At 49.6% G+C, this 26,502-nt stretch overlaps 2 protein-coding genes across 2 annotated transcripts in view; both read right to left on the bottom strand.

Moving 5' to 3' along the window:
* Positions 1 to 3,011: 3,011 nt before the first annotated feature.
* LOC136113878 (dynein axonemal heavy chain 9-like) lies at positions 3,012 to 21,916 on the bottom strand. The gene is made up of 12 exons (XM_065859118.2): positions 21,839 to 21,916; positions 20,746 to 20,859; positions 18,850 to 18,918; positions 17,776 to 17,902; positions 15,632 to 15,887; positions 13,551 to 13,792; positions 10,663 to 10,798; positions 9,440 to 9,636; positions 8,921 to 9,345; positions 6,704 to 6,926; positions 4,270 to 4,436; positions 3,012 to 3,903 (listed from the first exon to the last, which is right to left on the bottom strand). The coding sequence occupies exons 2-12, from the start codon at positions 20,835 to 20,837 to the stop codon at positions 3,027 to 3,029; spliced, it is 2,811 nt and encodes a 936-aa protein (XP_065715190.2). The 5' UTR covers positions 20,838 to 20,859; positions 21,839 to 21,916; the 3' UTR covers positions 3,012 to 3,026.
* Positions 21,917 to 21,949: 33 nt separating this feature from the next.
* Positions 21,950 to 26,502, bottom strand: part of LOC139825804 (uncharacterized) — a 98,943-nt gene continuing 94,390 nt past the window's right edge. Inside the window, exon 4 of the mRNA XM_071800099.1 lies at positions 21,950 to 21,989. Coding sequence (XP_071656200.1) covers positions 21,950 to 21,989 — 40 coding nt within the window. The remainder of the gene's footprint in view (positions 21,990 to 26,502) is intronic.

Here is a 26,502-nt window from a genome sequence, read left to right on the forward strand (position 1 = left end):
GTCCTAAAAAGCAACACAAACGTGTTCATGGTAAAACATGGATTTTGTGCTAAAGGTCTCCATCCTCTGGGTGCTGTCTTTGGGTTGAGGGGAAAACCTTCTGTCCAGTGCAGACAGGGACCCCTCCACCATTCCAGAATGGCTCTTCCACTGACTTGCCTGAAACTAGTCTGCAAACAGGCACTTGCCTTCTTGTCACTGTATCCCAAAGGGGTTGTGGATAAAGCGCTCCATGCAGGAGGCAATGTCTAGGACCAACCATTTTCATGGGATTTAATTCCCCTTGGAAAACCTCATAAATCTCTCTCTCCCATGTCCAGGTGAAGTGCCAAGTTTCCCTGGCTGCAGCAGCAGGAGATGCTCCCACACCGTGGAAAGGCTACCAGCCTCATGTGAGTGCACTCCTCCCCTCCTGCTACAGCACAGGAATCCCAACACCCATCCACAAAACGGGTACGATGACTCTTGTAGAGGAGAGCCCTTCCTTGCCTTCAATGAGGGTATGGAAACCCCACGTCAGCACCGGAGGCCCACATCAACAATTATGCTCCGTATCTAACAGGGACTCTGAATTTCTGGAGCTAAACACTGAAGAATAAAGCAAGCTATGTTCAAAACATCTCTGCTCCTCCCTTCTTCCCAGGTCAGGCCTCCTAAGTGAGGCGGGACACTGAACAAGTGTTCCAAGCAGTCCAGGTAACACTTCCACGCTACCCTGTGTTCAGCCCCAGGAGCAAGGCTCCATCTGGAAGGTTGAGCCCTCCCTACACTCACGCCACAGATCCAGCTCCAGGTGAGCATCCCACAGCCTGTCAGCACATCCCCCCAGCCCTGGATGCATCCTGAGGGTGCTCAGCTACAGAGACTTTGAGCTTCAGTCTTTCTTTTACGGAAGAGAAGCTGCTGACTGAGCCACCTGTGTCCCTGGAGCCAAGAGGGCCCCGTGTCCTGGTGCATCCAGCACGGCACGGCCAGCCGGGCAGGGAGGGGATTGTCCCGCTCTGCTCTGTGCTGGGGCGGCCTCACCTGGAGCATTCACTGTGTGCAGGGCTGGGGACACAGGAGAAAAGGAGATAAAGCTACTGGAGGGTGTCCAGAGGAGGGACATGAACTTGGTGAAGGGTTCGGAGGGGAAACCGTATGAGGAGCGGCTGCAGTCCCTGGGTTTGCTCAGCTGGAGCAGAGCAGACTGAGGGCAGAGCTCATGGGGCTGCAGGTTCCTCAGCAGGAGCAGGAGGGGCAGGGCTGAGCTCTTCTCTGTGACAGTGACAGAACCCAGGGAATGGCAGAAGATGTGCCAGGGAGGGCAGTGGGACATGAGGAAAAGGTTCTTCACCCAGAGGTGCTGGACACTGAACAGGCTCCCAGGGAGGGGTCACAGCCCCAGCCTGACAGTGTTCAAGGAGAGACTGGACAACGTCCTCAGACACATGGGGTGAATTGTGGGGTGTCCTGTGCAGGGACAGGAGTTGGACTTGACAATCCTGATGGGTCCTTCCAAGTCAGGACATCCTATGGTTCTATGGTTCATACCACTGCCAGACAGCTACTGAGATGCAGACAGCTGCCCAGCAGGATGCAAATGTAAATCATGATGCAATTTCATACATGACATTAGACAGCTCCTGGATATTAAGAGCTTGCTGGCACATGGTACAGCCTCAGGGCACTGGTTATCAGCACCTGTATATATTGCCCAGTGAGCGAGGTGTGCCCAGAATCATAGAATCATTTAGCTGGAGGAGACCATTGAGATCACTGAGTCCAACCATAACCTAAATCTAGTACTAAACCATGTTCCTCATCTATACATCTTCCAGGGCTGGTGACTCCAGCACTGCCCTGGGCAGCCTGTTCCAATGCCCCACAGCCCTTTGGGGAAGAAATTGTTCCCCAGATCCAACCTCAGCCTCCCCTGGCGCAACTTGAGGCCGTTTCCTCTGCTCCTGGCGCTTGTTCCTGGGGAGCAGAGCCCGACCCCCCTGGCTCCAAGCTCCTTTCAGGCAGTTCAGAGATCAGAAGGTCTCCCCTCAGCTCCTGTTCTCCAGCTGAATCCCCCAGGTCCCTCAGCCGCTCCCATCACACTTGTGCTCCAGCCCCTCACCAGCTCCATTCCCTTCTCTCAACTTGCTCCAGCACCACAAGGGCTTTCTTGGTGTGAGGGGCCAAAAACTGCCCCCAGGACACTCAGCACAGCGTGCTCTCTGAAGCAGATGGAGGAACAGTCCAAGCAGAGCAGAGTGCAGGGTTGGAGACAGAACAGTGTGTTGTCCAGGGGTCAATGGGCTGCGCACATCCCCTCGTGGGTGTTCGTCCCACAGTGGTGCTGTCAGCGATGCTGCTCGTGAACAGGGACGGGGGTCACACAGCCAACTGTGGGTCACTCGTGAGTGAAAGGCAGGTTCCTCCACAGGGCTGCGAGTGGTCCAGCGGGGCCAGGAACAAGCTTGGAAGATTTTCTAAATAATCAAGAGAATAGGGAATAAGACTGGAAGCTGGACTCAAAGACAGCCCTGAGGAGGTCACAACCCTGAGGAGGGCATCAGTGACAACTCTGCTCAATTTTCTGAAGCTGAAGTGGGAGAAGAGCTGCTCTCCTGCTGCACCAGCACTGGAGGCAGGGAAGCGGATACTGCAAAGCTGCCTGGTCCAGCTCTGATTTGACAATCTGCACCATCTGAGTAATTATCTCCGTCTTCTCCCCTCCAAGGAAAGAGGGAACATGCCTGTACCACTGAAGGAAGCCAGCAGCCTCCTGCTCAGCCTCCAGGAACTCTGCATCTGCTGTGCAATGGTGGAGGGGAGGAAAAACAGTTTCTCAGCAGGGTTCAGGCACAACCAACAGTACAAAAACATCCTGGGGCAACACTGGGGAAACTGCTGTAGCATTAAGGGAGCCTCCAAGAAAGCAATGCAGCAAGAGAACAGTCCTGCTTGGGGGAACACGGCAATATAGACAACCTTCTTCTGTGTAATGGAGGCTCTTCTTCAACGCTTTCCACACAGGAAAAATAGGATTTGGGATTTCATACCTTAGGAAGCTGTGCCCGTATATCTTCTGAGCCTATGAATATGCTCTCCAAGTGAGACCACGTACGCTGCACTTCGAACCAGAGAGAAATGACGGAATCTGTTGTGGACAGCTTCCTCTGCCATATGGACACTTCCTCCAAGAAGAAAGCAATACATTTGGATGTCATTGAATTCTGCAGCTGCACCTGGTTGTCTTCTAAAGTTTCTATGAGTTCCTCGTCTGACTTCAGCAACGGGATGTTCGTCCGGGGGTGAGGCTCATACTGAAACTCCATGGTGCTCCAAGTCATTTTTAGCTCCTTCAGGACTTTCTCCATACTCATTTCTCGTACCGCTTTGTCCACAATGCCACGAACCTCATCCTCAAAGTCATGGAGGTTGAGCTTCAGGAGGTCAGCCAGCGTGGTGTCCGAGTCCATCACAAACCTCACACCCGTCACCTGCATCAGCTGATTCCAGTGCCTTTCCCTAATGGCGGGATTTTGAAGTTCTGCCACAGCTTTCAGGGCCGTCAGCACGTTCTTCACCTTGCTGTCCAGCCCAGTGAAAGCATCCCACGCCCTCACCTCCTTATCCAAATTCCGAATCTCTCTTGCAAACTTTTTACACTCCAGATCCATGTTTTCCACGTTAATATCCGCCCATTTGGTGGTCTGCCAGTCATCAAGGCAAGTGCCCACAAGGGAGATCATATCCCAGAGCTCTTTGAGAAGACACAGCTCCTTTCGGCACTGCTTCAGTTGTTTATAGTCTGGCACTATGACTTCAAACAGACCAGCTGATTCATAAATCGAGGTCATGGCTGACTCCATTTGTTTAATCTCAATGTGCTTTGTATCCAGCAGTTGATAAGGCTTTTTGGTGTCAAACCTAGAAAGAAATGTTTATTCTTCATAAGTGATATTGTAACAACTTCTAAAGAAAACATAAAACAAATGGTGCCTCTGAGACACAAAGCAGACATGATACATCTATAGTACCCATTGATGGTGCAGCCACATGGCACTGCTGACAACCCCTTTAAGCAATATTGTGCACTCAGCATCCAGATTGAATCTCTTGCTAACACCTTACAGTGTTTGCAGGGACAAAACACCCAGGGCATAACAGATACAACACCGTGAGCAGGTAGGAAATGTATGCAAGGGTTCAAGAACACATCCTCAGGACACTCCGAGATGATCCCATGAAGCTTTTCTTCCTCAGGGCTTCTCTGATGTTATAATTTCACTGTACCTGAATGGTGCTTCTTTCCGAAATCGCTCTCTGAATCTGTGTTGCTCAACATCAAACGCCGCACAGCTCTTGCGCACAACTGTCATTTCGTTCGCCTGCAGAGGAGCCACATGCTGCTTCACAGCTATCGCCAGCTTCTTTATATTGTTCCATTTTTCTGGCAGCTCCTGCAAGCAAAATTTAAATGACGGTAGGCAGTATTTGCTATTTGATATAAGATGTGACTGATCTGTTTATGGACAACCACAGAACAGGAAAAGCAACAGATTCCATGCCTAAAACTGCAAGGAAGTTTTGTTGTGATGCAAAAGCTAAACACAATTTGGGATAAAACTTATCAGTTATCCACAATTTTGAAGACGAATGAAGACTGAGACTTTAAAACTGACTGCTCTGATTGCAAAAACATGTTAAATAACTTCAGAAGAAGGGTCCCAGACCAGATCCTGGGCTCCCAGGATGGCTCGGTGGTTGAGAGAGCACAGTTCTCCTGACACCGAGCCCAGCGGGACCCAGAGCTGGCTGGGGGCAGGAGGGTGGGCTGAGGATGCAAGTTCATCAGATCGTCCGGCTTCCCAGAGCTAATTAAGAAACAGAGCCTGGGAAATTTCCAGCCAGCTCTTAGAGCAGAAGATATTATGCCAGAAGGACTTCTACAGAGCTTTCTGGGGCAAATCCCTCCAGCCTGCCTGTATAATATTAGTACTAAATAAGACAGTTTCTTTCTCAGGACTGCATCCAAGCTGCTGGTGCACAGCACTGCTAACAATCCACCCTTTGCACCTGGGATTTTATTTAGAAAGAGATTTGATTTCTTCTCTTCTCACTAGACTTCTCGAGCCAAATCCTCACCCCAGACAGTGACACCAGCCAGGGCTCTGCTGTCCTCAAGTCCCACAGCTTTGCTCTCCCACTTCCCCAGGTACTGTGCCAGCCTACAGGAAAGACTTTGGGCTTCTTTTCATCCCAGTGCACATAGTTGAGAAGACTAATGGAGATGCACCAACACTATGCAAAGAAGCGAAATAACCTGGAGGCAGCAGAGGCGGCCAGAGCAGGGCCAGTCCCTCCTGAGGGGTCTCTTTCTGGCACTTCATGTTCCAGTCTCTGTAGAAATCACTATCCATGACCATAGCAGGGCACACATGGAGCTGCTTCCTTGTCCTTCTCATACAAACTATCAGCTCCAGCCCATCCATCTTCATGGCCATGGAGGGAGCGGTACCTGGAGGAACTTACTTTGGTTTTCCTACTGTGTACAGCAGTGAATGAATTATTCAACTATGTGTTGCTGTCACCTGCCAGAAAGAACGAAACTGTTTTGTTATCTCCTCCATCTGAATGGCTGCCCTGCATACCTCATTTCTTCTGTCAGAAAAATAAATCAGTTGTTCAAATCTACACGCACAAACAGGCACCAAGCAAGCAGCTCTTGGGCAGAGGAATCAGCAGAGCTGGGTTCCCCATAGCACCATTTTTTATGCTGAACTGAAGCTGCTGTAGCAGCCAAAACATTCATTTAATGCAGCTCTTCTGTTTTTTAGGGTGTCTGTAGGAATCCAGTTATCTTTAGGACCCTTACCCGTGTCAGATTTGGTGATACAACCATCCGTGGATCACGGCTGCACCAGCAGAAAACTGGGGGATTGCTAAACCCCGCTCAGGTCCCATCCAAGCCTGCAGCAGAGGGAGGAACTTCTCCCCAAAAAGCTCTGCCTTAAACCTGGTGTCCTACACAGAGCCCTCTGCACACAACGCCCCGTGACTAAGGGGTATCCATCAGTATGCAGCCACACGCTCCTCCACCGTAACATGGTGACTGCTGCCAGTTCCCCAAGGCTGGCTGGGCATCCCACAGGCTTTTCCAACCTTCACCTCATGGTCCCCTGTCCAGAAATGAGAAGAATTCCCCAAAGAAAAATTGATTCATCAGGGCCAGATGTGGAAAGGTGCTGAAATACTTTCATAACGTGCTCCCAGTGATGTCCTTTGGGTCAAGCAGATTGGGTGTTATAGACCTAGTGGAGGACTGAAGTCCTATGAGAAGGCGACTCCTCTGCCAACATTATCCTTCCCATCTCCACAGTTGCCAAGAACTGGCTTATTTAAAAATAATTATAATTCAAACTAATTAACAGATGTATTTGAAAATGCATTAATTTTTTTCAAGAGTAATCGCTGAGAGTTGGAGCAGGCAATTCTATGTTTTTCATACATAACAAAAGGCTTAATCTCTGCTTTAAAAGAAAAACCTCAATATAACTCCAAAATTTAGAGCTATTAAGGCACATCCCACAATAGTAAAATACTATCCACTGAGGCCCTCTAATGACAGGGAGTGGGGCTTTAAATATTCCTGCAATGCTCTTAAGCTCATGCTCTTTGACGCTGGCTACTTGGCAAACCGCCGTGTCCACCGCAGCTTTTCACCCACCTCCAGTTGCTTATAGACTTCCTCCGGCAGCTCTTGCTCATACGTCTTCAGCAGTTCGACGGTTTGCTTCGGGGGCTCGAACATGGCATCGGTGACACTGTGCCTTTCCTTAACGGCCAGGAGATGCCCCATGATCTCCACCAAACCATCATAATCGCCTTTTTCAACCTTTTTGCTCAAACCTTTGTCAGCAGTTTTTATGAACTCGTCCAGGTCAGACAAGCTGTAGAACACAAAACAGGAAAGCACCAAATGAGAGCAGTTCCTACCGGAATCATCCAGGCAGCTGGACTGGCACGGAGAGGGAAAGGCCTGGCTAACTCTGCCCATCACATGGCAACATGCTGAGGGCATCAGAACCACAGTTCATGCTCACAGGGATCCATAGATGTGGTACAGCTTCCTGTGAGGAACGGATAAATGGGTTGGGACTTCACAGGTTGGAGAAAAGGCATTTGAGGAGCACAAGTCTTACGAGGAGCAGCTGAGGGAGCTGGGGCTGTTCAGCCTGGAGAACAGGAGATGAGGGGAGACCTGATCTCTGCAACTGTCTGAAAGGAGGTTGGAGCGTGGAGGGGGTTGGTCTCTTCTCTCAGGTAGCAAGTGATAAGATAAAATGGCCTCAAATTTCTCCAGGGGAGGTTCAGATTGGGTATTAGGAAAAAAACTATTCACAGAAATGGCTGTCGGGCCTTGGAACAGGCTGCCCTGGGCAGTGGTGGAGTCACCATCCCTGGAGGGGTTGGATAGACATATAGATGAGGTTCTCAGGGACATGGGGTAGTGCCAGAGTTAGGTTATGGTTGGACTCTGTGATCTTGATGGTCTCTTCCAACCAAACAGATTCTATGACTCTATCCTATGATTCTATAAGGGAGACCTGTGAGCTCGGGTCTGTGGTCTGAAGAGAGTGAATTTGAAAGGACAGTTTTCATGTCATCTCTTCCAATACAAGAATTCAACAAATGAACCTGGTAGGTTGTAAAGCTACAACAAACAGGGATTCTTCTTCGCACGCTGCCTTATTTCAGAGGGTAAGTCTCTGCTGCAGAAGGATGCAGATGTTAAAAATTCACAGCGGTTCAGAAAAGCAACCGAACATTTGTGGGAGAAAAAAAAATCCATCCAGGTCTTTAGATACAAAGGTACAACCCATGACTCTCAAAGTCCTCAGGTATGAATGGTTAGAGACAAGGAGACTATTTGGGGGAAGTTTCCCTACCTGCTTCTTGATCTCACCAGCTGCTGGACACTGTTAGCAGAGCTTGATGGGCTCCTGGATCTTTGGTCCTTTCCATTCTTCCCTTCTCAAAACGCTTACTTTTGAAGTGCCCGCTTAAATTCTGTGGATGCTGCTGGACCAAAACATAGCCCTAAACACTTCACCTATTAAAGACTAAACTGCTGAGTCAGGAGCTCTTAATAAGAACTCCTAAATGCCTGTTCTAACCTATGCAAAAACCTCTTTGCACAGGAATCATCGTGCTGAAAAGAACACAAGAGATCACAGCAGCCACCACACGCAGCAGCCTTCACTAGTACATATGTCTGTAAATATTTCTTCGTAAGCATCCAAGCCCTGTGGCATCCTTCAGCTGCTACTACTCAAATAAATCACCTAACACATCATCCTGCAGAGACCAGGCGGCTGAGCAGCTATTCAGAGCAGGGAACACATGTTAATTCGAAACTTACATCCAAAGCTCCTCCTTTTTGTAACCTTGAAACTGCCTCCCCATGACTGCTCATGCCAGGCAACCCAAATTACTTTTTTTACAAAGAGTGCACTCAAAAGAGCACTGCATTTAGAAACGGAGCAAGTATCTCATGGCATTAATGCAGCTTTACTGATGGCAAATTCAACAAAATAAGCATAGAGCCCTAGAAGAGATTAGATTAGTTGGACCAGGATGAACAGACAAACAGACATCCTGTCCAACACCACACAGTAGGTCGTAGGAGCATCAGCTCGCAGGATGTCGATGGTGCCGAGTTCGTGGAACTGTTTGCACTTTACACACTCAGCTGGACCAGCTGCTCCCAGCAGAGACGAGGGGATGAAAGTTAGCAGAGATGCGATGGAGCTGGCAGGGGGTGTGTGCCCCCTCCTCTTGCTCCTGTATTAGCCTTTTGCTTATCAGTGTGAAATGATAAAGCCCAGCCAACACAAGAGAAACCCACTTTGGTTCTGGGAAGAAGAGGTAGAACGGTTCCTACCTGTGCATGACGTGGTCCATGAGATGCTGCTTGAACACCAAGCTCCACCGTTTAATCACATTCAGCAGAGACGCTTTGAAAGGCCGAGCATCAACTTTCATCCAACTCTGGAAAATGCTGATGGGCTCGATGCGATTCACCTCCTCATAGATCTTCTCGTAGGAGTCAATCTGCTCTCGGAACTGCTGCAGCGTGGGAGGTGACTCAGGGACCCCGTTCTCTGCATGGGCCTCGATTTCTGCCGCAGTGAGAATGTGCCCGTAGAGGAGGAACTGGCGGAAGAACTCCTTTCTGTCCTCCCCATACAGGTAGGAGTAGCGGTCGAAGGCACTGCGGTAATCACAGCAGGCCGCCATCACGGCCTGCACACGCCCCATCAGCTCATGGCGCATGTCGGCCAGGTCAGCCATGTCCTCCACGTCAGCCTGGAGAGAAGAGGAGAGGAGCTCGCAGTGATGCGGGGGCAGCGTGGCACCTCCTCACTGCCACACAGCGTGAGGGAGCTCCACAGCCACGGACCTGGTAGTGGAGGAAGCCGCTGTGCTCAGCCAGCCTGGGCACCAGCGATGAGATCCGGTAGATGTCGTTGAGAAGACCTTCCACCACGTCGTAGAAGCCGTCGTTTGTGCCAGGGTCCAAGGAGGGTTGAAATATCAAATCTGGGATCACCAAATCCAGCTGCACCTCAAACAGGGGAGGAAGCCCTGCCTTGGGATCTGGTAGGGAAGAACAGAGGTGCCAGGTTATTTTTGAAGGGGAGAAAAGTGATCTAGAGCCACCACTAACATCCCACCACAAGACACACACATGCCCCACAGGGACACCAGGCAGGTGGGACACCCACTCGCTGGGTCCAGTGACATTGTGTCTGCATACAACGCAGAGGGGAGGCTGCCAAACCAGCTGGTGTTCTGGTACCCACAGGAGATACTGGAGAACAGATGAGACACAAGTGATTTAAGGACCGGAAAAATGCTGTGGAGGGAAGCCTTAAAGAGACCAGGCTCTTCAGCTAATCAAAAGGGAGTCTGAGAGCTGAACAATTACAGCGCATAAGTACTTAAAGAGGAGAAAAACAACAGGAACCAAGAGGCTCTTTAATTTAGTGGAGAAAGGCATGAAAAAATAAAACACCAACTGGTTTCACAAATGTGAAATTATGTGCTTGTTTTTAACAAGATGGTGAGGAACTGGATGCAATTCTCCAGCTCAGTGTGCCTCCACATCCAGGAGGGAAGCGTTCTGAAGATGTGCTTTAGCTGGACACAGCTGCTCTCAGCAGAGTGACCCTCCGTGGCAGCCTTAGGCAGGAGCTCTGCTTTGGTGACCCCTCTCCTCACTCCTCAGTGATGGAGGTTTTTCTTTCATGTCTTTCATCCACAGAACCAACTCTTGAGACTCTCCACAAACGAAAGGTTGTGTCACCTTGATGCTTTGTGCATGGGAGGTCAGGAGATGGCTGATGCCCAAGAACAGACTTGGAATGATGCCTCAATTTTGTCTGTTCACAAATCCCAGCAAATGGTGCACAGTCATCTCTGTCCCTTCCCTTGAGCAAGGCTTTGCTCCAGTGACCAGGGGACAGAGTTACCCTCTGAGTCTGGAGGCTCCTCCAGCACTTGCTGTAGACAATGCAAGAGGCAGAGTAGAAAGACCACCACAAGTCAAAGCACAAAACAGAAACTTCCTTTTGGTGAGACTGAAGATGGTATCACGGCCAGAGCTGAGGAACCAGCAGTTACCTGTGTTTTCGAGGAGGTACTTGAGTGAGCACTCAATGGCAGTGAAGAATCCATCCAGAACTATCTCATCCACGTAATCCACATAGGCCTTCCAGATGTCAGATGCTGGGTCTGCAAGTAAGAGGCTCTGGTTTTCCTGGAAGAAAAAGACGACACTTTGAAATACAGCGGGGCTGAGTCTGTCCTACAAGAGCTGCCCACAGCTGAGGACTCATGGCAATGAGCACACAGGTACCAGCCCTGCGGGGGGTGAGAAACCAGACAGACGGATGTTGCTGCTGGTAGCATGGCCACAATTTTCTCCTTCTGTCAAGGGCTGCTTTGTCATCTGAAGCAACTCAAAATAATCACAAGGTAAAAATGGAGTGCGTGAGAGACTTAGCAGCCCTGCAACCTTCTCCTCCTTCTTCTCTGAGGCCAAAGGGCTCAAGGGTGCTTTGCAGACCTGGGCCAAAGGCTCATCCCAATGCATGAAGCCTCAGTCCTTGTGGCCTGTATAATGTTACCTTGGGTGGATGAGTCCTTCCAAGTGGACTGCTTACACCTCTGCCCTACAAATGGTCATCTCGGAACAAGAGAACTTTAAAATTCAGAAAAGGGTTTTTAAATAAACCAAGTGAAAATAGTTAAAGATTGGGATCAGAAGACAAAGGGTTGGCTTACAGCCTCCCTTCTCAGCTTATTGCGTTCCTTACCTCCAGGCAAGTTCACAGTCAGGAAATTCACGGTTTTCTAGGCCACAGAATGGCCCCATCCTTCTTGCGTCTCCTCTTCCACACCCACAAGACCAGCCTGGGTATCCATCCCCTGCACCTCCCAGGCTCTGCCGTGATCCTGTTCCGGCCTTGCTATGCCCTCTGAGGGCTCTTTCTCCTAAGCCTGCCAGGGGCTCTCAACACAGGCACGGGCTCAAAAAAAACGTAAGGTCCAGCTTGCAGTCTGCTGCCAGGGGTTCAAAGCTGGCTGTATTTCATCTCTGGGGACACAGGAGAGGGTGCCATTCCCAGTGGCATGGCAGCTTGGCACACATGAGATCATAGAATCATTCTGGTTGGAAGAGACCCTCAAGATCATCGAATCCAACCATAACCTAACTCCACCACTAACCCATGTCCCTAAGAACCCCATCTGTACATTTGTTAACACCTCCAGGGATGTGACTCCACCACTGCTCTGGGCAGCCTATTCCAAAGCTTCACAATCCTCTCTGTGAATTATTTTTTCCTAATATCCAATCTGAACTTTCCTTGGTGCAACTTGAGGCCACTTCCTCTCATCCTATCTCTTACTACTTGGGAGAAGAGACCAACCCCCTCCATGCTCCAACCTCCTTTCAGACAGTTGCAGAGAGCAAGAAGGTCTGGCCTCAGCCTCCTCAAGATAGAGTGGCATTGCCAATTGGGCTTGAGTCAACCCAGAGCTGCTGCTCCCCAACTTTACACATCAACGCTGAGTGATTAAACTGTTAACAGAGCAAGCCAGGGCTCTGGTGCCTTGCAGACTCACCTCCACATTTTGCTGACACAAGAGAAAGGGGAACTTCACAGGACTGAACACTATGGGAATGCCCATTTGAAAGCACCACCCCCTCTTCACCGTCCCATGCCCTTGTATTTGACAATGCCCCCTTGTCACTGGTGTTCTACTGAACCTTTACTCCAGAGGCCTCATCCTGGTGCAAAAGGGCAATGCAAGCCAGCATCTCACTGTCCTGCCTGTGCTTGTGGGTGCACGTACCCAAACTCTCTGTGCTCTTCTCTCAGCAGCCTCAAGACTCACCTGCTCAAAAGAAGACCTGAACACCCAAGGGAAACACAGCAGACCAGCTCTTGGCCCCTTTGCTGCTGTTCCTCCAGGTTTGACCAGCACAGCAGGACAGAGGCATGGGGACATCCTATTTTGGGCCACGGTGCCTTTCCCTCCCCAGGACCTTCATGCTGCTTTGCAGTTGGTCCTGCCCTGTGAGCCACCAGAGCAGCGGTGCCAGCCCTTCTGCCTTGGCCACAGCCCCATGTTCTCTCCGGTCAATTTAGGAAGTGTTCCCATCTTTTGGGTGTAGCTGGAGGTGGTTGAGCCTGTCACAGCTGTAGCAGCAGGACAACGTGGGCATAGTAAAATCCTCGCCGTGGGTTCAGAGGGTACAGAAGTGGGTCAGAAGCCCAAGGCTGAGTGCAGACAGTGAAGTAAGGTGAGCAACAAGGGCTCAGTGTCCCAGAGAGGGTCAGCCCAGTCTCTCCAGAGTCCAAGGCCAGATGGTGACCCTCAGGAGTGGGCTGGACCTAAAATCCATCTGCCTTCCAGCCAAGGTGCTGTCCCTGACACGCTAAAACCTCTGGGCGGGTGAGGCGCAGAGATTTGGGCTTTCTCCTGCTCTGCAAAGAGGACTCTCAGCTCTGGCAAAGCCACTGGAAAAAACCCAGGGTTCAGACAGCAGCTTTTTTCTTGTTACTCAGCTTCTCCCTGGACTGACAGCGTCACCTCCTGCTCCCGCAGAGGAACAACAAGCCTAAAGCAGAAAGGTCAGCCACAGCCAGCTGCCTCTCCATTTTAAGGTGAATATTTCGGAGGAGTTTTTCCTCTGAGCAGGATCCCAAAGCCTGATGCACGACTCCCCTCTAGTGGCTTCACAAGAACCAGGACTGGGAGCCAGACTGGGCTGCATCGGCTCCCACTCCTGCTCCAAACTCGGTGCCTGGTCAGCAGCCCCGCACACTCAGCTGTACCAGCTCACCCATCAAAGTATTCCTTAATCAACAACAGGTAAGTTTTTCAAATGAGTTAAGGGAGTTAATTTTAAGGTGAAGCAGCTCTGGACATTTTCACCAGAGCGGAGAGACACCCAGAGCCTATGAAGAGTCAACAAACCCCTGGAGAAGGTCCCCCCTCACCTTCACCAGCAGATGAATCCTCTGCCCTGACTCTCGGACAAGGCTGTAACGCCGTTCCAGGCGGTCCTGACAGTCCTCCAGGCTCAGCAGCGCTTCTCTTTTACAATCTCTTCTCACAAATATGGGCGACGCCCACGATCCCACGATGGTCTGGATCTCCTCAACATTGTTTTTGGCTTTCTGTATCCTCTGCTCGAGGTCATGGACATCATCCATCACCATGGAGATGTGATCCCAGACACCTGGTAAAAAATGAGATGATTGACTACTTTTTTTCAGAGCTGCATGACCAAGCTCTTGTGCACTCTCCATAAGACTTTTCCCCCACGGTTTCATGTATTTCTCACCCATCATTAACACAAGAGACTTACCACCTCAACCAAAAGAGTCACTTCTAGCTCCCTCCTACCCCAACAATCCATGGTACAGCTGCAGCCTCTGTTTTCTGCCAGGAGCACCAGCACCGTGGGGACGTCTGACACTTCCCCCTTTCCCGTACCCAGATTTAATGTGCTACCAGAGAGAGAACAAGGACAACAGGCTGAGTGTTCCTGCCACTGTCACTAGAGCAGGGACCCACAGCCCCACAAACACAGGCTGTGACAGCCCAAGGTACCAGCGAGGGCTGCATTTAGATTCAGGGAACTTCATCTGCAGGAAAGTCCCTTCATCTTTGTTGTGCAATGGAGAAAGAGCTTTTCAGCATGAGGAATTCTGCTTTGCAAGTTCCCAAGGGAGGACACTTGTTCCTGTTCATACCACAAGCCTGATGACAGAAATATATATTCCAACAGCGAGCAGTTTGCTTTCACCAAGAGGAAACAAATTGTCTTCCTCCATTCTGCTTTGCAGTTCAAACTGATCAAGCAAGAACACTGGTTAAATCATCCCAAAGTCACGGTGCACAAACCTCACCACTAACCACAGTATTTCATCTGGCTGGAAAGGATAACGAGGTGGCCCTGGCCCCCACCGGGAGAAGTCTGTCCCAAGCCAGATGGCTGGGCCAAGGGGTCCCAGTCCCTGCACAACTCAGGGAGAAAGCAGTGCCTTGGGGACACAGGGACATGACCACACAGTGGGTCACTTGGGCTGGCACGGGCAGGGAGCAGACTCTTCAACCCCAGCCTTGCCAGCTCTCACAAACCCCAATCTTGCCGTTTCCTCAGCATCACTGCTTACAGGGCAGCCTCTCTTCCCCAAAAGCCCAGAGGGAAGCTGAAGGGATCAGGATCCTGTCCCCAGCCCAAGCAGATCAAGGTAAGATGGGAAGGAGCAGGCAGGCTGGGGGCTGCCCTTTGTCTCCCCAGTGCTGGCTCTGCTGGAGAGTCCCCTGCCCTGCTGTGAACTGTCACTGGGAACCAGGTGATGGAGGCTGGGGACATGGGAGGAATCTGATGAGACCCAAGTGAGCAGGTTAACCATGAGCAATGTGCCCTGTGGCCAAGAAGGTTGATGGTACCTGGGCTGCGTGAGTAGGAGTGTGGCCAGCAGGTCGAGGGAGGTGAATCCTCCCCCTCTGCTCTGCACTCGTGAGGCCCCATCTGAGTGGTGTGTCCAGTTCTGGGCACCCCAGTTTAAGAAGGACAAGGAATTACTGGGGAGAGCCCAGCGGTGGCTACCAAGATGCTGAGGGGTCTAGAGCATTTTTCTTCTGAGGAAAGGCTGAGAGAGCTGGGGCTGTTGAGCTGGAGAAGAGAAGCTGAAAGGGATCTGATCAATGGATCAATATCTCCGGGTGGCTGTCAGAGGATGGACCAGACTCTGTTCAGTGGTGCCCAACGCCAGGGTGAGGGGCAACGGGCACAGACTGAAACACAGGAGGCTCCATCTGAACATGAGCAGAAACTTGTTTGCTGGGAGGTGCCAGAGCCTGGCCCAGGCTGCCCAGAGCGGGTGTGGAGTCTCCTTCTCTGAGACATTGAAACCCGCCTGGACCCACCTGTGTGATCTGCTCTGGGACCCTGCGTGAGCAGGGGGGTTGGACTGGGAGATCTCCAGAGGTCTCTTCAGCCCTCACCAGTCTGGGATTCTGTGAAATCCTGTACGGCCTCTTTTGCCCTAACACAGAGCTAGCTCACCCTCCATCTTCCAGTTGAGTGTTTCTTCTGCCTTCTTCAGCTTCAAGTTAATATCCCACAGCTGCTCCTGTATGAGAGGGTATTCGACCTCCAGGACTGTCTTCAGGACCTTGTTGTATCTGTTCACCATCAGCTCCAAGTTGGCCGCCAGCTGCCGGTATGACTCCTTGGAGGAATAGATTTCTGCTGCCGTGGGTGGGATGGCTCCCAGGCGGCTGCCAGACAGGTAGCTCAGCTCCCTCAGCACCGACACCAGCTGCAGAAACAAGGCAGAGAGCTGAATGTGAGACAATCCTCCCCATTCACCTGGTAGACACCCTCCTGTCAATTCTGGGGATCTTAGGGGGTTCCTGCTGTTTTATTCACAAAGCAGCACGCTCTGAGAAGGGCCTGGACACCTCCTAGTCCAGACCATCTCCCTCCCATTGATCTTTGCCTCTGATTTGCTTCCCAATCAAAGACATATAGCTCTGTTAACTACCCAGCCAGCAAACCCTGTGCAGCCTCTAAAAGCCATGATGATCTCTGGTCTTCTCAGCTATCCTCATCAATACAGTCTTTCAGCAATACTGTGCCTGCAGGAGGAGGCACAACCAAAAGCATCTTTGAGTTGTGATGGAACGGGATTGAGTGGGTTATTAAACTATAAACCCAAGTAGAAGTGAGTCCCTGCAACAAACGGAGCAGCAAGGTCTTCCAACGCAATATATCACTTCTAAGACAAAAAAATAAAATCTTTGCTCAGTTTAGTGGCTTGTGAGAGGGAAAATGCTCCTGAAACTGCACATTTTGGCTGGGTGACAGAAATTCAGTATATTGTATGGGCAATGGCAGGGGTGAGGAGTATCTACAATACTAAAGTGACTATGTCCACAATGACAAGAAGAGGAAAGAAAGACGGAGCGCAGAAGGGCGAAGGGAGCAGTTTGAGGAGGTGGATGGAAGAGGATGGGATGGGAGGAAGGGAAAAGCAGGGGATTGAGGGAGCAGGAGGCCAAGTGAGATAGAACCAAACTCCCCTCCCTTTTATGCACTGGAATGTCTGAGACATCCCCACCATGGTGTCAAGGATGTCTTACCCTCTTTCCCTCTCCTCCATGGAAGGTGAGCTCTGGAAGATTCTTTAATGTTGAAGGGTTGCAAATACATCCTCCCTTTAGGCAAAATGAGGTGCTCCTATCTGCTCTGAAGGGCATGAAGGGGCTGCTAAGCAGGCACCTGAGGACATGAGGCAGTCCTCAGTACGGAAAGCTGAGAGCAGCGCAGAAGCACTCAGAGACTGGAGCTGAGAACATGCTCAGCACGTCACAGGCTCCAAACCCTGGCACCAGGGTGAAGGGTGGAAAACATCCCCTGGGGCCATTTGCTTCCCACCTTAGCAAGGAGATTCCAAGGAGCTGGACAAATCCTTTGTCTGAGAGCCAAGCTGGAATGAGCTCTGGAACCTCAACACTTTTCTCTAACAGCAGCAAGTCCCAGGGAAAGGGGGAAGTGTTTGATGTTTTCCCAGGCCCCTGAGATTCAGCACCTCCGCAGCAAATGCCATTTCACATTTGAGAGGCCCCAGCTCTCATCAGGCCCCAGAACCTTTGAATCCACCTCTGCACTCTGCTGGCTTGGACCCTGCCTCTGCTTTGGGCAGGGGGATGGTCAGGCCTCCCTGTGCTGGAGAGGGCAGCCCTAGGGAACAGAGACCTACTGGAAGCCTCCTGCACCACAATTAAGGAAATCCAACAGCCACAACACTGAAGTAACAAAACAAACCTTTCCTGGGATTTTTATACCCTTTCAGGAAGCTCAGATTTCAGGTAAACATAACACGAACCCACGTCTGTAGGATGATGCTCCTACGCTCCCCACACCAGCGTCAAACCAACCTGCTCTGGAGATGTTGACACCAGTTAACATCTGGCTACTCACAGACTTTCTGGCTTTAATTACAATCCGCGCTGCTTAAACTGTAATCCTGATATTTTACCAGGAGACAGAGCCCACAAAGGGGATGGTTAATTCATGTCACCCATAACAGATGCTCCAGGGACCTCAGCAGAACAGATCTAGTAGCGATCCCACCAGACTTGCCATGCACGGTGGGGCACAGCTTGGAGACGTGCCCTCCAGCAGACAGGAAAGCTAGTTCTTACCTGGGGATCAAAATTAACTGTGATCAGCTTGGTTTCTGGATCTCGCCGGATAAGCGGTTGAGTAAGGTTGTACTGTGATTTTTCAGAGACTGTCTGGGACCAGTCTGCATAGAGCTTCTCCTGATACCTGCCGAAAAACAAACAAACAAATTAAAACATCCACCACGTAGCTGCCAAGCCCGCACACCAAGACATAGAACCAAATAAAAGCCAAGTCCACTTCTGAGGGCTGAAGAACATCAAGGAATATTTAAAACCCACCCACACCACCTCCATAAAGATCTTGGCTTCAAAGACAAACACCTGAAAACCAGTGACAGCATCAAGTCAGGAAAACAAAGATCCCCCAAGTACCATTCTTAGCAGAGGATTCAAATTTGGGGACAAACATTCAAAAGCTCAGAGCAATCAGTTCAGTTTTAGCATCAAACATTAAGATATTAAGTGAGGTGCAACGAATCCCACTCCCACTTGTGGAATACACACATTACAGCCACGGTAAGTACACTGTGAATGGGCACAAGTGGATCGAGACTTCTGGTCAGCTCAGGTTTTCTACCACAGCATCTCCTACATCCAAAAGAATCTCGTTCCAACATTTCTGCTGGGCTGCACAGCCCCTGTCCCTCCCATGCAAACTTCTCATTTCAAGATATCACAGAAAGACTGTGGTGTGTAGCAAAGGATTCCTCCTCCTCTCTCATCACAAAATTCCTTCTGGCTTAGAAAGAGACATTCTCAGGCCCTGGGCTTGCAAATGTGCTGAAAGGTGGTTTAGAGAAGGAGAAGGAAATGGCCTCAAGTTGCACCAGGGGAGGTTCAGACTGGATATTAGGAAACATTTCTTCCCCAAAGGGCTGTCGGGCATTGGAACAGGCTGCGAGGGCAGTGGTGGAGTCATCATCCCTGGAGGGGTGGACAGACGTGGAGACGAGGTTCTCAGGGACACGGGGCAGTGCCAGGGTTGTGTTAATGGATGGACATGAGGGTCTCTTCCAACCAAAACAATTCTATGATTCTATAAGGTTTGGCTTTTTTTCATATAGTTACAGTCATGCCTGAGCCACCACTTACCTGTCGAGCAGCTGGATCATTTCTTCATACTTCTCTATCACCCTTCTTCCTTCAGCAGAGTCCAAGCAGCTGGTGGCACAACAGACAAGCTCAGCGTTACATTTAGCCCTGTGAGGCTGCAGTCTCTATTTACCCCTTCCCAAAACCACCCACCACCTTGCAGGCAGAGCCTGGCTGGGGATCTTACATTCCAACCCCACCATATCGCCCAAAACCATTTCACTGCACAAAAGCTCTCCAAGCCCCAGTGCGCCCTTTTGCGGGTGTTTGCATGGCAACTGGCAAATGAGAACCACGTCCTGGGGGAAGAACAAGGGCCCAGAGCTGCTGGAGGAACACTGGTCTCCGTAACATACTCAATGCTCCGGTGTTTGCACAGAGCAGGGCAACCTCTGCTCACCAGCCACCACTTTCTGAGGTCAAAGAGGCACAGAAAGAAGCAGAGTGTGGCTCCCGGCAGATGAAGCTCTTGGCGGTGCCCAATTCATGCCCCTCAAACCGAAGAGCAAAGGTGTCCCAGAGTGCGGGAGGCAGAGCCCTGGCCACGCTGCCAGGGCTGTACAGCCCAGGGAACAGCAGGCCAGAGGAATTCTTATCATGCTGTCTTTTCCCCACTGTTTCATCTACAATATCCAAGTTTTCCTCAAGATGGTTGTTGATTTTGGAGGACATATTGACAAAACTTGAATTAACTTAACCAAAAGCTGGAAAAAAGGAGCGCCTGAGCAGTCACCGCTGGGCAAGTGCTGAGAAACCTGCTGCAAGTAAACAAGTCCTCTGAGCAAATCCAAGTAAATCCCAGCAAAACCACTTTTGTTTCTCCTTTTTAATCCTTTTTCCCTTTCAACAGCATCATGTCACCACCGTTGCAGAGCATGTTATTAACTACTCTAAACAGAGGACAGAAAATCAGTGTGAAATGCAGATCTGGGTCCTTCATGGTGGACAAAAATTTGCCATTTAGGTTCAAATCAGACATGATAACTTGGGCTCTGTGCTGGGAACAGCCCAAGAGTTTGTTTCATTGCACCAATGTCTTTGCTGCTGCAGAATAACTGTGCACTTAAAGACACTTAATGGCAAGATACAGTGAGAGAAGGTTACAAACATGGTACAGTGACGGTCAAGTTATTTTGGTCAAGTACATTAAAAAAGTGGATCCATTTACACAGAATCCTGACCAGCACACGTGAAGCCATTCCTGTGAGCTACCAGGTGCAGTCCCTAGAACACCCTCAGTTGTCATAAGTCCAACACTGCCTTGCTTACAGAGCTCTTAAATGTTGTCTCATGTGGTGCCAGCTGTGAGTATGAGGCCATACTTCCCTGACACCATCCGTTATAACAAGCATTTGGGTGATAAATATACCAGCACTGGTTTCTTTCCTTGATCTTGGGAGATGGCTCCTTTGTTTAACGCTGAGAAAGTTTTCTTCTGCCCAACAAAATGCTCGTCTGCTCCCCAACATGCAAACCCAGCTCCATCGACCCATCTCAGCTGAGTCCAGCCCAGCACTTCTCTGCTATTCACAGTCTGGATGATGCCAGAACCAGGACTTGCAGCTGAGGAGGTCCTGGAGAACATGCTGAGTGGGATTGCAGCAGGAAAGGTTCTGATACCTCTTTCAATTGCAACCCGGGAACTATGTCTGAAAGCTGAATAGCCCACTGTGCCTCTTAATCGCTTCAAAACAAATCCAGTTAATGAGTTTCTTAAAAAAAATAATGATCACAAGGAAGCTGAAAAGCACCAGTGCAACCACTTCACACCTCTTTGACTAAGAATTATTTCAGCTATAACCATGGGATAATGTTCACCACAGAAAGAAAATCAGATTGATTACAGAGAAGATAGCAAGGTGGTCATAAAGCAACTTAGCTGGAACAGACACGCACAGATGTGGGATGTGCCTGAAGTGATCAAACGGCACCTGGATTCGCGCTCGCAGCTCCTGCGCCCAGCGCAGCGCTCCAGCCACCGGCGGCATGTTCTTGTGCACAGGGGGGATCCTGGGGAGGGCACATTGGAACAGCGTTTGACTGAACACTGCACTTGTAACCCCAAAGATGCAACAACAGAACCTCATTTGCAGAAAACTGCTCTGATTTCCCAGCTTCCTTCCTTAAATCCAACATCTGCCACACTGATGTAGGTCTGTGACCAAGGCGAGTGCCTCTGGATCTTGAATAAGGAGCTGAGATCGAACGAGAAGCCCAGACTATGTCCAAACCTGAGCTGATGTGAGGTGTCCCTTGCCTGGGACACATTCCCCGCCCCTCACAAACACTGACATAGGGATTTCTGACCAGGAGTTACTTCTGTCCGTCTTATCTAACAGCCACAGAACAATAACCACAAATTCACAGCAAATGATTCTCTCCATGATTCTCTCCAGTCCAGGACTTGCCTCGTTCCAGTATGATCTTTCTGAGGCAAGTAAATAGGTTATTGTTCAAAATGACACACTTGAATCCTCATAATCTGATAGAAATCCACCCATTCCCCCCTGTGCCAACAGTCACGGGGAATAATAAACTTGGAAAAGGCTGATTAAACCCTTGGTTACAAAGTCCCACTCGCATACTTTGCATTTTAAGCATTGTAAGGGAAACAAAATAAATTCATTCTGAGGAGCACATGAGTGGGTTTGCAGGTCCCATGGGGTGCTGGAGGCAGCACACAAATGTGGAGAGAAACCTCCTGTCACAGCCTCGCTGGGAGAAAAGCTCAGCATGTGTCTCCATTCCCAGTCACATATCATGCATACACATTTGAAAAAGGGTATTTTTACTCCTAACCAATTATTTGCTTTAATACTAAGAACAGAGCTTTCCCAGGCATTTCCATTGCCACTAGGAGCTACAGAGGCTGAAAACATCTGCAATTTGTAAAGTTTTGGGTTCCTTAGAAAAATAAATCATTTCCCCCCCAAATTAATCTCAATCAAACTCCCTGTAAAACCCATTTTACTCAGCACGTTCTACCTACCGAGCTTCAGCTCTGCCTGGATGTGCCGGGAGTAGATCAGCCTGGCGTGGTCCAGGGCCCTGCTGAACATGCTGATGAGGACGGAGTATTTGCCAGCAGCACCTGCAGCGACTACCGGTCGCTCCAAAAGGCTCCCGAACACGTCCAGCAGCTGTTGGGGTGAACACGCAGGAAAAGAAGAGGGGAAAAATTTACGACCCCGACTCCTGCAGAGAGATCAGCTGGGACCTTCCTCCCCAGCCCAGATGCTTCAATACTGTCCGCACCGATGGGCACTTTGGAAAAAGGAAATTTGCTCCCTTTGTTACGGGGCCTCTCAGACTTTCTCTGGGGTTGGACCACATTCCAACTGTTGTTCTTCAAATGCTTCAAGATTTTCTATTTTTTTCAAAAAACTTACAAAGATAAACACTGTCACTTGCTAAAGGCTTTTCTACAAATGCTTATATTGATTTTTTAAAAAAAATACCATTTATTATTTCTGCAAGATAGATTAATTGATAAATAAACCAGCTTTGTTTCTAGAAAACCTGTTTCCAAAACTGAAACAGATCCATGTATTAATAATATTAACAAATTGATACTAACAATATCAATTCTCACCAGGAAATCCTAGAAAAAGCATGATTTCCCCCAACTTGCAGAGAGAGACACAAATATATCTCCTGGCATCCAAAAGCTTTGTGAGGGACCCACCAGCCTGAGCATCCCAAACCAAGAGCAGCCCAAAAGCTACAAGTCCCACTGTCCCACCAGCAAACACCAGCCCCATGTGCCTGTGGCTCCAGCACTGCCTGGTCTCCTCAGCGTGATTCTCACCGAGCCGGGTGCCCTGATTTCCCTTTTAGGGAAGAGCAAGGGAGCGATAAACAAACCTTGAAGGCGTGGTCCAAGTTGGAGGCGTCATCAAAAGCCTGGATGAAAATGGTGCCCAGCCGACGGTCCATGTCTTCTACTTTCTGCTGGAAACCAAAGGCATCCTGCTCAAAGTCCTGCACAAAGGCAAAACACAAGCTGTGAGGCTGCAAGATGGCACTAGGAAGGTACCTGTAACTCCTCGATCCAGAGATGCCCTCTCTTATTCACCGTGAACTAAGCCACTCCTCTGGCCAATCTTCAGCCATCGCAACGTGGCAAAGTCCTCACGAAGCTCGAGAACATTTCTGTGCTGTCCCATGGCTGAGATGTTGGCCCTTTCTCTGGGAGGGACCCTTTGGTCCTGAGGGCTTTCCACAGCCCACATGGCACTATCTTCAGCCTACAGGCAAGATGGACTATTTCCACACCCTCTCCCCCACCACTTGGCCTGAAGACCACACCATCATCCAGAAAACCCACGGATGCACCTGCTGAGTCCCAAATCCAACCTACTTTCAAGTCAAAACAAGCCTGTGGTTCCATGGTGAGCTGGTTGTGAGGGAGGCAGTTTCAAAACACTCGCACAGGTTGCCCAGAGAGGCTGTGGAGTCTCCACACTTGGACATAGGTAATCTTGGAGATATTTCACCTGACCAGTCACAGTCCTGCTCTAGCTGAGCCTGCTTTGAGCAGGGAAGGTGGACTGGGTGATCTCCAGAGGTCCTTTTCAAACTCAACAGTACTGGGTTTCTGTAATTTCCATCATCTTCTTGCACTGCTTTTCTTGCTTCAATTGTAATAAATCCTTTGAACTTCAAGAGTAACATCTATATTTGTTTTCCTACACGTAAAAGAGTCCAAATCAAAGACTGAACTTGACAGTCCGTGACAGTCCTTCTGTTCTAGCTTGGACAAAACCACTAAAAATGAGGTCATGTGTCTCTTTTCCAAAGGACAAAGTGCAAGGAAATAGCTTTTACTATTGCTACTGCTGAGCTCCAGCAGATCCAGATGCCATGTTTTAGCTAAAAAAAACGGCTCCAGCAGTGGCAGAGGGTGCAAAACTAGAGCACTGAAAGAACAAACATGACTCAGAGTCACACAAATGGCCATGGGGTCACCAAACCCAAGCCACCTCCTGCAGAGCCACTGTCACCTCTCCTCTGTGCCTGCCCTGCTGAAGGAGGGGTGCTATGGAGCAAGCAGCTTTCCAGCAAGAAACACTGGGGACGTGCCACCCCCTGCAGAGATGTACTGGGAGCTGCAGGAAGCAAAGCACGAGCCACCCATCCCCACACCAGGCAGGTCCCAGAGGGCTGGGAATATTCCTTTAATTAAAGCACTACTGATAATAAAATAGAGCATCCTTGAATTCTGAGAGCCCCAGATGCCATGTGTTCATCTAGGCAGGAGCGAACACATCCCAGAGATGATCTGAGTTGGCCCTCATCAGGCAAACTACCTTGTTTTTCCAAAACTAAGACAGAGTCTTATATTAATTTTTGCTGCAAAAGATGCTTACTTTTTTACATGTATAGCTGCCTGGACCCTATTTAAATTGACTTTTTTATGAACTGTAACTAGGGCTAATTTTTTGAATAGGGTTCATATTTCAAGCATCCTGAAAAATCATGCTATAGCTTGTTTTTGGGGTAGGTCTTATTTTTGGGGAAACATGGTAAATACCAAGAGCAGGAAAGCAAAGAGATGTGGGTGTTGGTATAGCTCTTATACCTCAGCAAGCACCATGTACAGCAAAAGCTTGTGCATAACTCATGGAAATCCCAGTTTCCCAGCTGCACTGATCTAAGGTGCTGATCTAGCAAGATATGTTAGATATAGACGTGCAAGAAGTCCCAAATCTCTGCAGGAAAGGCCAGCGGCTCCCTGTTCCCTCCAGTACCAGATCAGATCATAATGAAAGGAGGAAAGAGCTGGGAAGAAGATAGCAGGAAACTGCTGCTTTGGAAACATGCACATGTTCCTGATGTTCCCGCAAACTGGTCCCACCTACCGTGTTGGTCAGGTCAAGACAGTCATAGGTTCGCTCTGAAAACACCTTGTATGCCTCCTGGAATTCCTCATACATGTCCAGGACCTGCTGGCCCAGGGTCTTCCCTTTAATCCCACTGAATTCAATTTTCTCCAGCTTCATCAAGTCCAAGGAAGTTGCCAGGAGATCCTTCAAAGTCAACGGAGGGAGACACAGGTCATGATGTTGACAAAAGAAGATGACAACAGTTGTCACGACAGAGTTGCACTTGCTGAGGGACCTTCCCAAGCACAGCGCTGGTGCTCAGGCTGGGTGGCAGGGATGGGAAGGGGGGAGCCTGATCTGCCTGTCCTGAGCATCAGTGGCTGCTCATAACACGTCCCTGCCCAGTGAGACCTGCTGCAGCCACTAGAAATACCATGACAACTGTAAAATCGCTTTTAAGTGTATTTAAAGGACAGATCCAAAGCAGGATATGAGACTCTTATGTGTCATCCAGCATAGCTAAGAATCCCAATTTTATAGGTATTAACCAAGGACAGATTTCTAATATTTACAGGTACCCAAACTGTCCAAAGCTCCTGCGCAGTCAAACCTCCACGTGTCCAAGTGGGTGTTGCAGCACCTGCCCCGCTGGCCCTCTCTGCTGAGGTGGCACACGGGTCCTTCCCTTCCCTTCCCTTCCCTTCCCATCCTCTGCAGCCTGGCAGTGTCACCTCTTGGGAAAATGTCCCGCTCCCCCAGTGGTGGTGGCAGCACTGGGCAGCTCTGCTGCCATCCCACCTCATCTGTCTCCCTAGGTAGGGCCAAGTAAGGGCTGGTTGAACATCCATTGTCTCAGAGGACCAGGAGAAATGTGCACAGGAATGTACTGGTGGCCACTCTCTGCTTGCACTTGTCCTGGGGCCACCCGAGCAGGGCAGCAGGTTTTACCACAGACACGTAATATGAAACAGTGCAACGAACCAAAGGAAAGGGATCCTTCCCTCTTCACGTGCTCATGGGCTACCCATGCACCAGTGTAACTGCAGCTTTTATGAAAATTCGAAAACAAATGCACATATGCATTCATATTCACTTCGACACACCAGCACATCCGCTTGAACAAATACCTAGTAAGGCAAAAAAATAATGTGGAAATACCAGTTGTCCCTTGCTTTGTCTTGCAAGGTTGCTTGAAATGAAGTGATGAGGGGAAATTGAGACGGAGAGAGATGCAGCAGTTTTCCTCATTAACAGGCTGGTGTGCACTATGCTTTTAATTATTGTTTTACAGCTCACTCCGCAGGCTCTCCCTCTGACTCCAGATACTGCAGCTTCTACTGTCCCTGGAGTGTGGGACAGCCACGGAAGGAGGAAACAGACACTGGTCAAAACGCACAGTGCCCCAGCTCAAAACCTCCCCACTGGCTTTTGTCTGCAGCCCATATCCACAGTGTGCCCATGGCATCCATGGAATCCCAGCAGTCAGTGCCCCAGAGCCTTTACAGGGTCCCAGTAAACCTGTCACCAACACTGTCCTCATGATAACCTGCAGTTATTCCTGTGTCTATTTATATTCCTCTCTACACTGACCAGCATAATTTGGTTTATTTCACATCAAACCCTACTGGAAACCATCATTATGAATACTTTTAAAATAGGCACCAGTCATGACAGTTTTCAACATAGTTAATTAAGGAACACATAAAAGTATATGGCACATTTAAAGCAGTAAAACTGCAAACACCAGCAACCTGTACACTGGCCATCCAACCCTACACACTGAGAACGCAGCAACAATCAACAAAGAAATTCATTTGGGATGTGTGTG

The sequence above is a fragment of the Patagioenas fasciata genome, chromosome 29 (genome assembly GCF_037038585.1).
Source record: "Patagioenas fasciata isolate bPatFas1 chromosome 29, bPatFas1.hap1, whole genome shotgun sequence".
NCBI lineage: Eukaryota > Metazoa > Chordata > Aves > Columbiformes > Columbidae > Patagioenas > Patagioenas fasciata.

Bases quoted from the DNA above. Each gene is read 5' to 3' on its own strand.
- LOC136113878 (XM_065859118.2), bottom strand. From the start codon at position 20,837: ATGCCGCCGGTGGCTGGAGCGCTGCGCTGGGCGCAGGAGCTGCGAGCG. The intron at 10,799-13,550 runs GTGAGGGGGGAC...TTTTTCTTCCAG, and splicing joins GGATTCATCTGCTGGTGAAG to GAAAACCAGAGCCTCTTACT. The intron at 3,904-4,269 runs GTACAGTGAAAT...ATTTCTTTCTAG, and splicing joins CGGAAAGAAGCACCATTCAG to GTTTGACACCAAAAAGCCTT.